Consider the following 13,753-nt stretch of genomic DNA (forward strand, 5'->3'; position numbering starts at 1 on the left):
ACAATAGCAGACAAACTGTTTAAATCACAGGCTCATGTACAAGTTCAATTCAATAACACAAAACCAACTTCTTTAATCTTATCATTTGACTGTTGGTTGCATTAAGCTGTTCAAGCCACTTTATTCTGTTAGTTTTAGTAGGCTGTCTTTATACCTAAACAGCCAAGGCACATATTTTACATTAGGAAAAGCTCACGGCACATCTCAAAATTGTCGCAAAAAGGAACAACAGTGCATAATGAAATAATGTGGATTTATTCACAAACTGATTTATTGTAAAATATGGGCTTGTTCAGTCCATCATAACCTATTATTGAATTTCAACAGCTGGCTACACAGCCATCTAGTGAACTATAGTGGAAGTGCATACGTTTTCGGCCTGAATTAAATATATACGTGTTATCAACCAAAATGGAATAACACATGTAGCTTTTATCAAACAATTAAATGCAGACACGTATATTCCAATTGAAATAATAAAAAAAATGAAGTTGAACCTCACGTCCATGTTTAATTCATAATAAACAGTTAAAACCGTAACCCGTACATTGTATTTGTTACAACTAGAATATCACATTTATGTATTCATTTCTCATGGTAAGGAAATACATGAATTACGGTGTAATCTGATATGTAATTTTGGCACTTTTGATCTTTCAGAACGTTGAATGTGTTGTTTTTGTAATTGGGCTGGTTAGCCAGTAGAGGGAGCTAAACACTACACTTGACGTAATGGCGCGACTGTTCGTACGGTTTTAGTGCGTGTTTAATGTAAAGCTGAGGAAGATGTGCAAAGGAAAATAACGTTTTTTATTGGCATGATTGTGTGCGTGATTGGTTTGAGTTCCAGATAGTCACAGCATTTGGGACGAACTAAATGTTGCAGTCATTCAAATGTTTGCTGTAAATTACAATGATCAAATTAGATCAAATTGCAATCGAAGGCCAATAGAAACGTTCGTATTTCCATTTCTTGCTAAATGAAGAAATGCGGAGGAAAAAAAACAAACAAAAAAAGGAATTAACCTACATTTCCCAGGGTGCTTGTCTCTACCCGGACCCCGCCCTCTACTTTCCATAACTTCAGTTTGACAGATTTTTTGTTTTGCTGTGATTCGATGGCTTGTGGGCAGCCGCAGGATCAGCTCCCTCGTCCTGCACCACATTACACCACCCTCTGCTTCCTCATCGTCCCCGAGAGACGAGAAATATACTTGGACTCTTGCGGCGTTGTCGGCAAGATGTACATTGCTTCGTCGCGATCGGCGAGACTTTAGGAGGATATTTTCCCCCGAGGCGTCACTCGGAAGACTCCCACGTTTTCTTTTTCTTCTTTTTTTTCATCTCTCGACGGGGTGTTGGTACAGAGACTGGAAGGTCAGAGAGGTGGTTATCCTCGAGCTGTATTGCCGTCAAGTTGTTCCAGGGCGCGCTTACCAGACGAGGGCGGACAGGCGATGCCAACCGGCTAACAACGCTAACCCAGGCGGGGATTACCATGTGGGTGCACATTATTTAGCACATTTCTCGAATTCCCTGCTTTTTAAAAGCACATCTTACTGGCCTCCAAGCACCAACACATAATGCAAACCTAAGGAGGTCTGAAGTCGGTAAGCTAGCCCTTATTGTCGATGCGATGTCGCATAAGCTAGGAGCACACAAGTTGGCCATGGAGGGGAACGTGCAGCAAAAAAACACTCCGCTAACTCGGGAGCTCACGCGGATATTCAACAGCTACAACAAACACTCCGCTCTGCTCAAGAAGAACCTCAAGGAGACCAATGCTTTCTTCCGGGAAATCAGACAGAACTACAGCAACGCGTGTGCATCAGCCATGAGCTCAGAGTCAGCGTCTCTGGAGGCAGGTGGGTCAACATCCTTCAGCATCCTTGCAAACTTTTCAAGCACCTATTGAGTTTGTCTTCGCCAGTTATTGTGGAAAATGATCTGATTTGTTGAAAATGGATCATTACCTCTATGCATCTATCTATGTTAGCGACGTATAGTGACAGGTAGACCAATTACATGCTCTTCCAGCAGGTGGCAGGGCAGAAGGTACAGTTAACCTGTATGCACCTGTTGATATTCATGCAGTGATGCCTTGAGATATGAGTACCTGAGTTGATTGTACAGCCTCATAGTATTTTCTGACAAATTAAAACTAAGCGTGACGTGACACCTAATGACTATTATTATTTAATTATTGAAATTATTTTTTGGTTTTCTTTGATTGTTTTCATTTATGGATTGTTCTATTGTCGTTTCAATTGATTTATTAGGCTCGTTTAATTATGTTAATTATCTCTTCATTTCATTATTTTTGTCCTCCCCACCCCCTTCCGTTTTCAGATTGATTCCAAAAACATGCATGTAAATTTGATCAAAGGCCATAGGTGTGAGTGTGAATTGCTGTCTGAATGTGGCCTGTGATTTTTTTGGCCGCCAATCCAGATCTTCCCTACCTGTGCCCAAAGCCTATTTATTATTTTTTTTTTGTCAATTAGATTGCCCATGTGAGCTCCATTGTGACCAATTTAGTAATTTCCTACAGACATGATGTGACGTATTGTGATTACGAGATAATGACTTCAAAAGATATTCATTTTCAAATGCTGAATGAATGAACGTGTGTGTATAAAGACTAGCGCTTGCTGATATCATACTCACCCAAAAGCCCGACACAACTTTCTTCAGCTTGTACTGAACAGTCCTGAACATTAGATGAGTCATACACAACAGAAAGCATGGGATAATGCTCCCTTTCATGGAAGCAGCCAAGCACGTGTCCTCACTTTACAAAACGCCAGATTCATCCGGCCTTACATATCTCGACATAAATTTGCACCACATGATGTCAAGCGATTGTTTCTACTATTTAGTCTGCTTGCTTCAGTCGCGTCTATGAAGCTTGACATTGCAATGCGTGGACCGCCTTTAAGATTTTATGTGCTCTTTTAGCTTCAGCAATGCTTAGAAATTACAAGAAACGGCCAAGTAATGTAGCCGAGCAGACAAATTTGTAGTCGTCTGCTTATGTAACTGAAAGTGCTGAGTCACGCTGACGCTTAAGTCAGCATGGTGGAAACTGGACAACGTTGACTTTTATGGCATCATTCACATAGGGATCCTGCAAAATTCCACTGTAATTCCACGTGGCATTATTTGATTATTAATTATGGTTGAATCAGCCTTGGTTTTTTTATCTCCACAGGGCAATTGAGCTGCATCGCTTTCCCCAGCCACGAAGAAGAGTTCCTGCGCAACACGGTGGGCGCTGCCCCATGCATCCTGGTGCTGGGCCAGAACTGCACCGCCCGCTACCAGCTGCTCAATTGCCTGCTAGGAGAGAGACTGCTGCCGCTGGGCCCCGAGGCCGGCGAGCCTTGCGGAGGCGTCCAGGGTACCCCGTGCAAGAGGCGCAAGTTGTGTTTCACCCATGGGAGACAGACGCGACTCAGTTTGGCGCTGCCCGGCCAGTACGAGCTGGTGCACCAGTTGGCGGCCAACCGCGGCCGTTGGGATACGGTGCCCCGTGAAGACTTGGAGATCCACGAGGAATGCGAAGACCCGGCGCATAGGCTCGCCGAGCTGGAAATCACCCTGCATCACCCTTTACTTCAGGTATGTTGTCAAGAACACAATCTGCAGCGCTTAACAACAGTCCCTTTACTGTTGCAAATCAAATGAACTGGCCTAAACAAATCTCATTAGATTTGATAAGCGTTATCTTGAAAAAGTCAATAGCTCGAGAATGTTTGGAATTTTTCACTTTGCAAGCAATGGGTTCAATTCAATGGCTCTTTGAAGAGTTGGACATTTAATTTAAGTGCATTTAATGTCACACAAAAGCTTTGTGTGCGTTTCAATTAGCTCTAGCCTCAAAACCTTTTTTTTTCTCCGAATAAATCTTTTCCGGGACTGACTCGGCATCCAAAAATCTTAACCCCTGTTGGCAACATTTGAACAACTGTCGTACGTTTGTTTACCTGAGTGTATTAAAACAAAACAAAGAAAAAAAAGATTCACTCTGAGTACACGTGTCAGAGTAAACATGAAAATAAATATCAATAATGCACCGTGGACTGTGCAGTCTAACTTTGCCAACAACTGCAGAAAATTGCGTATGCACTCACTCTTTGAGGCAATGGACAAGAAAGGGGGAGGGGTGTGCCCGGAAGGTGAGTCTTTTCTCACTAGACTGATAATCCTCTCAAATAGCTGACGATGGGATATACACTAACGCTATAAAAAGTCTACACACCCCTGTTTTCCGATATGGAAAAATGCATCATCTCAAAACTTTATTTGACCCACAATGCATTTATTTGACCCCCCCCTCTGATAAAAGCTGAAAATCCAAATGAGCTGGGAAAGGGAGTAAATCGATTTTAGGACAGTCGTTGCTCAGTCACGTGTGACGCGGAAAATTTTTGTCATCCAGTCGCTCCCAAAAAATTCCCTCATGTCAAACTCCGAGACGCCAGGCCTGGTACCTGCCTCAGGGCAGCCCAGCCGCCTAACTAACCCCCTTTCGTAATGCTGCTGGTCTGGTGCGATTCACATGACTAGGGGGGAAAAAAAAATCCCCAACCCCCCCCCTTTGCTATGGAAAAAGTTACCATAGATACAACTGAATCCTTGCCATCTGGAAAAAATGTTTTATAACAGTGCAGCATGAAAATTGTCATGGTGGAAATTGCCGGATATAATCGTCATTCTTCGCCTTAGGGACTTAACGATGAAAAATAAGCTGATACTCAGAAATAGTTTTTATCATAATTCATAATCACATGTTGCTTCAAATACAATATCTCTTATTTGGGTCACGGCTAATCTTGGCTTTGACATCTTTTATCAGAGATTCAGAATAACATACTGATTTTGCGTATTTGAAGTTGATGAATGTTGTCAGCCGCCGCTGATGGAAGGTGTGGACGATTTTCACGCGCCAGTTCATGAGCACATGTTCCTTCTTAGGGACTAAAGCAGCCTGAGGTTTCTGCTCAATGAAAGAGAGATTAGTGTTTGGGTCAGTGTTGCAAAAGGTACAGAATCTCTCTGCTCACTGTGGCATTCACACTCTGCTGCCACACGCGCAGACACTTGCTAATTAGTTAGTCGTCCTCATCCCAGCACGTTTCTATTTCGGGACCCAAAGGACAAAGGGTGCAAATCTATCACCATGTTTCTTTTGAAGGCACATAACCTGTCAGCGCTCCACGAATTCACACAAGGCCTCAGACTTGTTAACAGATCCCTCCGACTTTCATGCTGTTAAAATCTGCTGTTTATGGCTGTTACTGTTTTGAATCAATTATCTGATATATGAATCCAAATATTAGTGATAAGTACGCCTCTGCTAATAACAGTTTTAATATTCATGCATATTAACTCAATAGTCAATCTAAAGAAAATATTTTCAAATTCATTTTGTTGGGGCTACCGCTTTTATAGGTCAACTTCGCTGGATTTGTTTCCCCCAAGCCTTAATAAAAGCCGGTCACACTGACTTTCTTGCAGGGTCTTTCTTGAAATCAACAGAGTCAAAACACTGTATTGATCTGAATGCTTGCAGGCTATCTTTGTTTCAGAAAGGCGGCTCAGTTTGTGTTTCTTGGTGACGGGACTGACTGTCTCCTTTGTGTTGCTATGTCTGCCCCTTTACCATCATGACCTCCCTCCCAAGCTCGTTTTTGTTATTTATTTATTCAAGGGTCAGACAAATCGACAGAAGGTATTAGTCATCGATACAACATGAATTCACAGTGAAAGCAGTCACATTCTATGAAGTTCCATTTATTGTGAACGTTTTTATCGTGAGAATTTTGTCTCATGGAGGCGTGAATATAGAATTAAAAACCCTGAAAAGCTAAATATGCATTGGATGTCCTCATTTTGCACTCCACTCCCTTGCCAAAGAAGGTAATCTTGTTCTTTAGCTGCGTGTTTACTGACCTGGGCTTTGTTGGAGGCTTGTCACTCAAACGCCTTCTTAATGTCAAACGGTGAGTCATAAAATGACAGTAAGCGAAAACAGATCGTGCAAGAATGTAATGTGGGTGTGTCATCACACACATGACGCACATAACATACCATTTTCATTTATTTCATTCTGTTTTGATTTGATATCTTAGAATTGCAGCTAAAACAAATCCACATAAAATAGACTACACTGTTTTTATTTTATTATTTTTATGCACGTTTGATCGCCTGCCACAAATGAATTTTGCCTGTAAAAACAAACAATACACTTAAAGGTGTTTGAAATATCATCACATCATTTTCCTTGGTCCAACGAGCGGTGCTAGCCACCAATTAGCTTGCGAGCTAACAGCTTTGAGAATGTCTGCTTTTCTGGCTGTCATTTTACTTGTGTTTGCAAATGATCCTGAAATGTTTGTGTTTCATCATCAGGAAGCAAAGGTCATGGTGGTGCCATGTGCAAGCGTCCAGCCCATGGAGGAGGCCCTAGAAGACTGCACTCGGAATGTGATTCCAATCATACTGTACGCCATCAAGGAGGACTCCTTAAGCACAGATCAAGTGGCCGAACTTTGGAAAGTCAAAGAGATGCTCCCCTTTCCCATCTGTTTCATCCGCCTGCCCGACACGATGCCCGCAGCCTCGCCGGAGCCCAGTCGCCGCCCGGACAAGGAGAAGGAACGGGAGAAGAGCGCCCTCCATAAACAGCTTCTCTCCCTTGACTTTCTTAGTGGCCCGACGGGAAATTGCTCCTGCGGAGCGCCCACGCAAATGCCCACCCCGGGCGCCAAGCCGCAAAGCATGCTCGGGGAAGCTTTTGAAAGATTACACAGGCTGCTGGTGCCTTTCACTCGCCAGGTGCTTCAAAACCAACAGGTGGAGGCTGCCAGTCTGCTCAACGGGCTCCACTGTCGCTGCTTGGATCTTTTCATCAATCAGGTCAGATAAGTTGCACCTTATGATTTATTAATGGCGGACCTTGAAGAGCTTGTCTTTCAAATTCGCAAGAACCAAACACTAAGTAGCGTGTCTCCTTCCCGCTCCTTCTCGCCCCCTGCAGGCCTTCGACATGCAGAGAGACCTGCAAATAACCCCCCGTAGGCTGGAATACACCCGTGAGAAAGAGGGGGAATTGTTCACCTCCCTCATGGCGATTGCGAACCGCAAACAAGAAGAGATGAAGGAAATGATTGTGGAGACACTCGGCAGCATGAAAGAGCAATTGCTTGAAGATGCCGCCAACTTAGAATTTGCGGGTGAGTTAGTTTGCACCAGGTAAGTTATGAAAAGCACATCTTGTCCTCATGTTAGCAGTGTCATAAAAATAACTTGCAATATCACAGTTTGTTTGCCTATTGCACGTTTTTTTTTCTGTGATTAAAAAAAATAAGTCTAGCGTGGCCATCTTGGCGGACTGCAGTACGGGTTCGGACTGAGCCAAGGTCTCATGTGGATCCAAGGTCGCTTGCCGTTAAATAAAGATAAAGTACCATATGTGTGCTGTCACATGAACTTTTTTTTCACTCCCAATCCACTGTCACAGACTGTAAGATCTCTTGTGATCACGTGACCAATCAAAACCGTTGAAGAGATTTGGGGGATTTTCTATGATTTGTGTATGTTACTGGTTTTCATTCTAAATTTATGAAAAAATATTTTTTGGTTTACCAGTGAGTGTTTAGCTGTTGGACAATGGAAAAACTTTGCCCTATAATAGGGTGGTTGTGACATGGCAGACTAATCCTCTCAGGTTATCCTGGAGGAAAATGCCATTACTAGCTGCCATATTTTTTTCCTAGAGAGAAAGGTGGACGTAAGATCACGCTTGCTGTTTTTTAGCACACCTACCTCTCAATAGTCAAACATAATCACTTGTGCTGATTATGTTAATTTTATATAAAATATCTTTAATATTATTGTAAGCCATTCTAAAAGGTTTCACTGCATTTAGTGTGCTCTTTTTTTTTTTTTCCCCCTTTGACCGCAGACATAATCGTAACAACCAACGGCGAGCCGGTGACCTCAAAGGAGATCAAATCTTGCATCCACCAGATCCAGGAGCTCATTGTGTTGCGTCTGAATCAAGCCGTGGCCAACAAACTCATCAGTTCTGTGGACTATTTGAGAGAAAGTTTCGTCGGGACACTGGAGCGATGTCTCAGCAGTCTGGAGAAATCCCACATCGAATCGTCCGCACACATCACCTCCAATCACCTCAAACAGGTGTGCACATCACAGAAGAACAAGCAAAAAAGAATCGTGGATGATTGCAATGAATTTATATTGTGGATTCTCCTTTTTCTGTGCATCTGTTGTAGTTATTAAACGCCGCCTATCACGTTGAAGTCACGTTTCATTCAGGATCCTCCGTCACGCGACTCGTCTGGGAGCAAATCAAACAGGTAAATTAAAGAATCCAGTATATATTTTTTTCCTTGACACGGGTATCGGTGCCTTCTGAGTGATTATTTTCCCCCTCCCAGATCATCCACAGGATAACGTTCGTGAACCCGCCTGCCATCTCGCACGAGTGGAAGCGCAAAGTGGCCCAGGATGCCATCGAAAGTCTCAGCGCCGCCAAACTGGCCCGAAGCATCTGCTCCCAGTTCAGAACCCGTCTCAACAGCTCCCATGAGGCCTTTGCGGCGTCCCTGCGCCAGGTTTACTTTGTTCCTTTACCTCAAACACGACAAATCACTTGGCATATTTATTTTTGGGGAGAACAAAGGATCAAACGAAATGCATATTACTAACATTGTGAAGTCTTTCAATGAATCTAAAAATGGTTGTGACAATCTTGCCTTTGCCCCCCCTCCACCAAAGATGAGGACATAAAAGCAGAACAGATTTTGTCATTTGACTGTCATAAGGGTTAAAAAAAATCACATGTTCATTATAGCTCGTTATACCATTAAGTCACCCAGCGATCAATTATGAAGATCCAGCCTCCGTGTAAGTCATCATTTGTTTCGCATCACTTGTGGCTCATGAAGTCCTCTGCAATGATTGAATTGATTCAAAAGCGCATCTTGAATGGCCTGACAAAAGCTATCGTCACATGAGGCATCGTGTTGCTCTTTAACAATGTCACGGCGCTTCAACACACATTTGACAAATGGACATTTTGGCACATTTGACCCCCTAGGAGATGTCGAGGGAACTGAAGCCAAGTCTTCAAGAACTGATATTGTCATCATGTCATTGTTAGTAAGAGCAGAAAATCAAGCTGAGGTATGTCAGTCATATCCTGCATGCTATCATGGAGGTGTAGGAAATCACACTTAAGTTGATTTAATCAGCAACTATAATTTGTGAGCTTGACAGAGAGGAAGGAAAACTTTAGTGTCGCTCCGTAACGGGGTCTGCTTTACCTCTGATGCGATTCAAAAGCAACTTTTTTTTTTTGTCATTTCTAAGAGAAAGAAATTCAAGAAGGATTATATTGCCTTGAACGATGAAAGATTTGTCATTGGAGTTGCACAAACACGGCTGAGATCCAGTGGCGGTGTGAACTTGGCTTTAAGGCCGCTCTCATGCCAACCCTGAGGGTCTTGCTGTAAGACGAATGAGTGCACAAACCTGCAGGAGGGAATTTATGAAAAGGGATGCTTGGATAAACATTGATTCACAGTGGCAGAAAAATAAGCCCTGTAAGTTTGTGTTGGCGAGGGAAGTCGCATAAATTAATTTGACAAATGACAACGACGTCAGGGAGGTCAATGCTGCTTGCCAGTGAAAAATGGGGAGGCCGTGGTGATGGAGTTACAATGAATTTGTTTGATAAAAGGAGCCGACCAGCCGGGCCACCAAACGTGGTTAATCTTTTGTTCCCAAAACGAACTGGAGGGGTTGATGAATGAAAGTCGCAATGACAAAGACAGACTTGTGAACACTAACCATGAGGCATTTTGTGCTTGTGGGATTGCAGCTGGAAGAAGGCCACACGGGGCGATTGGAGCGCACCGAGGACTTGTGGCTGCGTGTGAGGAAAGACCACGCCCCTCGGCTGGCACGCCTTTCGCTGGAAAGCCGCTCCCTCCGAGACGTGTTGCTACATGGTGAGCTTTGGATTTTGTTTTTTAAAATTCACTGAGTTTTAGTTTTGAGACACGTTTTGGGGAAAATGCTTTGTTTGAATTTAGTTTTTTTTTTTTTATTTGTGGCTAAAAAAGTCATCAATTCATGCATAATGAAATGAAGTCAACTACAATTCTCAAATGACAGTTTGACAATACTGAAATTAAATAGAAAGGAACACTCGCGTATGATATTGATTGACAATAACATTTTTGCTAGTAACTTTGCCTGCCTAAAGATTTTAAACTAACCCTAACCCATCTTGTGAATGTCACATGACCAAACCCAGGAAATAGGTCAGCTGTGATTGGCTGTTACTTTAGCCATTAGACACGGTGATGTCATTTTCAGTCAACAAGTGGCAAAATGGCCGCCCGATCAGATGGATAAAAATGGGTGGATTTTGCTGCTTAAGTCATATTCCACAAATGCAATATTAATTTGAATGCTGTGTTTGGACTTATGGTTCCGCTTAGAGCATGTTATTTTAAAGAAATCTTTTGACTTGACATCCACTTTCATATTTGTGTGTTTTTTTACGTGTAACTGATCACAATTGTCTTTCAACAGGCAAACCAAAGATTGGCCGTGAGCTGGGCCGTGGCCAGTACGGAGTTGTGTACTTCTGCGACAGTTGGGGAGGCCGCTATCCATGTGCCTTAAAGTCTGTGGTGCCACCAGACGATAAACACTGGAACGATCTGGCTTTGGAGTTTCACTACACAAGGTGCATGAGTAACATCTCGCTGAATATCCACATGTCCAAATTTTCTTTGGATTTAAGCGATTTAAAAGCAGCTCTTCCCATCATGTGATAAATGCCCCTGCACTACAATTCTTTCTAAGAATTCCCATTTTGGGCTGTCGATGCTTTTCTGAGAACACAAGTGTATTGTACCAAGTGTCTTCCTAGCACGTGTTTGCTTGAAGTATCACAAAGTAGAGGAATGCGAGGCCAGCGCGAGCCGGACTGAGCACAGATCAGTGACACAGAATAACACGATGTGCTCAGGTCGCTGCCCAAGCACGAGCGGCTCGTCGACCTGCACGGTTCCGTTATCGACCACACGTACGGGGAAGGCTCCAGCATTGCCGTGCTGCTCATCATGGAGCGGCTGCACAGAGACCTCTACACCGGCCTCAAGGTGACAATGACACACTGCTGCTGCATCGGAGCCATGACAAACGTTTATCGTGCAGCAATCATGGGCCATAAACTGGTTTCTTACAAAGCAATATTTTGATTAACAGCAATGGAAATGTAATAGTTCTTGTTTATTTCCATTGAATGAGTCAGTCTCATCTTGCGGTAATGGGAGACAATGAAACGCCAAGTGTGCTACTAATTGTTTCCAGGCGGTGTCATTTCAGAAAATCTTAGAAAATTGGATATTTTACTTTTTTGGGGGAGATTTGAAGGCTACTTTGCCTTATTTGCGAGGTTGTCAAAACATTACACGGAGTGAGCTCGGTGTGTGACAATCACATGTATCCTAAGTAGGAGCCCCGGAAATGCAGAGCTTCTTTTTCATGGAATTTTAAGGTTCTTCCTCACGCATACAATTTGGCCTTCTTTCTTTCTCTTCATAGAATTCAATGACGATTGTTTTTTTATGATTTTTGCTTGCTTGTAGGCTTTTCTTTTTCTTCTGTTTTTTCTCCAAGCATATCACGTGTGATACTAAATGTCCCACAAACCAGTACCAGTTTAATTTCTTTTTGTTGAATTGATGAAGTTTTTTTTTAATTAAACTTTGGTTTTGATGGACTTGTGTGACAGTTGCAACAGGCCAGAAGAAATGATTTTATGCTTTTATGATTCTGATTTGTTCTCTTGGAAATGTATTCTTTTTTTATAGTCACTCATTCATTTGAGTAAAGTCACATTATTTTAATGTGTGCCTGTTTTTTATTTTGTGTGCGTGTTCATGTCAGGCTGGTTTGTCACTGAGGGAGAGGTTGCAGATCGCGCTGGACGTTGTGGAGGGGATCCGCTTCCTGCATAGTCAGGGCCTTTTGCACAGAGACATAAAGCTCAAAAATGTTCTGGTAGGTGCAAACAAGATCAACTTGTAACATTTGATTCGCTATTTTTAAAAACAGATGTCAGAATCTATTTTCTACTTTTATTCAACTGCACACTGGTCCAATTGTTTTGTATTGTGTAATTTAAACACAACAAAAACATGTATTAGAGATGTGCCTGGAGGACCTGGTGGTGTGACATCTGCGTGCGAGTGTCTGGCTGTGAGCTGTGGGCCACTGCAGCTTCTGTGAGTGTGTTCATTGTGTTTACTGTCCTACCTTCCTTCCCACCACGTTGAAGCTGGACAAGCAAAACCGTGCTAAGATCACCGACCTAGGCTTCTGTAAACCAGAAGCCATGATGTCCGGCAGCATTGTCGGAACGCCCATCCACATGGCACCGGAGCTGTTTACAGGTATCGTGAACATACAAATAACATGCAAGCCCCTGTTAATGACTCCTCATCACTATGACCGCTCCTCACAGGGAAATATGACAACTCTGTCGATGTCTACGCCTTCGGGATCCTCTTCTGGTACCTGTGCACTGGTTCCGTTAAACTCCCGGACGCCTTTGAAAAATGCTCCAGCAAGGATCAACTGTGGAATAACGTCAAAAAAGGTGATCAAGTGCTCAATAGATGGATAGATGATGATTAAAAGGTTATTCAGGAAAGCGGCTGGTTTGGTCACTTTTGAATTCGTACGGTGTCCAGGTGCCCGACCTGAACGCTTGTCCTCGTTCGATGAGGAGTGCTGGCAGCTGATGGAGGCCTGCTGGAACGGCGACCCTTCCCAGCGGCCCCTCCTCGGCATCGTGGAGCCCGGCCTTCAAAGCATCATGGTCCGTCTGTGCAGCTACGGCTCGGAGCAAAAAAGCAGCAGCCTGGAGGACTCGAACTGAAAGCACTCCCGACAAACTAACGCACACGCCCCTGGGATCGTGGTCATCACCCGTGTATTTTGTTGTTGTTGTTGTTGTATTTATGAACGGATGCTCGATGGCCACAATTTGTGACTCATGACGATGTACTTCTTGTTCACATGTGGGATTTATGTAATTTATAAGGGGATACAGATGTTTGCAAAGATGTGTTTTATTGTTCATTTGTATAGAAGTCCTCCACTTTGTCATGCTAACTACCACTCATTCACAGAAAATGGTACTAGATGCAACTTTTAAATGTCGTTCGTTACAAGTATTGTGCGCAAAAAAAATGTAAGATACATTTTAGCTCATATTTAATGTCTGCATCTACACAAACACCTTTTTTTAAATAAAAGGATCTGTTACAAGTCAGATGTTATTGCGATTGAAATACTTTTACAGGCTCTTTGTCATGTGACAGCCAACATTCAACAGATATTTTCTTTGTTCGTGTTTTCCACTGGAACAAATGAGTATACTGCAAGTGTTATTCTTTTCTCCCCCATTCCTTTTCTGTTAAGCTCCCACTGACTATTTCTAATTTGTTGATCTAAGTGGTTATATAGCAAAAAAAAAACTAAGATGCAGCACATGTGGCTATACGTCGGTCAGGGGTCAGAGGTGAACAAAGCTCGTGAGAAGCAGACCTCAAGATCAAAGGTTAAATCCTTTTGCAGAGGAAAATATAAAACTTGGTTTGATAGCTTGTTCTATTTAAAGTTTAAAGGGTTTTGTTAAGCC

General features: G+C 42.9%; 1 protein-coding gene across 1 annotated transcript; it reads left to right on the plus strand.

Moving 5' to 3' along the window:
• The first annotated feature begins 1,059 nt into the window (after positions 1 to 1,059).
• dstyk (dual serine/threonine and tyrosine protein kinase) lies at positions 1,060 to 13,384 on the plus strand. Its single transcript, XM_049733562.1, has 14 exons — positions 1,060 to 1,865; positions 3,212 to 3,621; positions 6,415 to 6,921; positions 7,043 to 7,238; positions 7,970 to 8,205; positions 8,301 to 8,384; positions 8,466 to 8,642; positions 9,911 to 10,040; positions 10,630 to 10,786; positions 11,072 to 11,204; positions 11,995 to 12,108; positions 12,386 to 12,500; positions 12,572 to 12,706; positions 12,801 to 13,384. Exons 1-14 carry the CDS (start codon positions 1,637 to 1,639, stop codon positions 12,986 to 12,988), a joined length of 2,811 nt encoding a protein of 936 aa, XP_049589519.1. The 5' UTR covers positions 1,060 to 1,636; the 3' UTR covers positions 12,989 to 13,384.
• Positions 13,385 to 13,753: the final 369 nt, after the last annotated feature.

This window comes from Syngnathus scovelli, chromosome 11 (assembly GCF_024217435.2).
Source record: "Syngnathus scovelli strain Florida chromosome 11, RoL_Ssco_1.2, whole genome shotgun sequence".
NCBI lineage: Eukaryota > Metazoa > Chordata > Actinopteri > Syngnathiformes > Syngnathidae > Syngnathus > Syngnathus scovelli.

Coding starts and splice junctions, on each gene's coding strand:
- dstyk (XM_049733562.1), top strand. CDS start 1,637: ATGTCGCATAAGCTAGGAGCACACAAGTTGGCCATGGAGGGGAACGTG. Junction 8,206..8,300: donor CCTCCAATCACCTCAAACAG/GTGTGCACATCA, acceptor CATCTGTTGTAG/TTATTAAACGCCGCCTATCA. Junction 8,385..8,465: donor TCTGGGAGCAAATCAAACAG/GTAAATTAAAGA, acceptor TCCCCCTCCCAG/ATCATCCACAGGATAACGTT.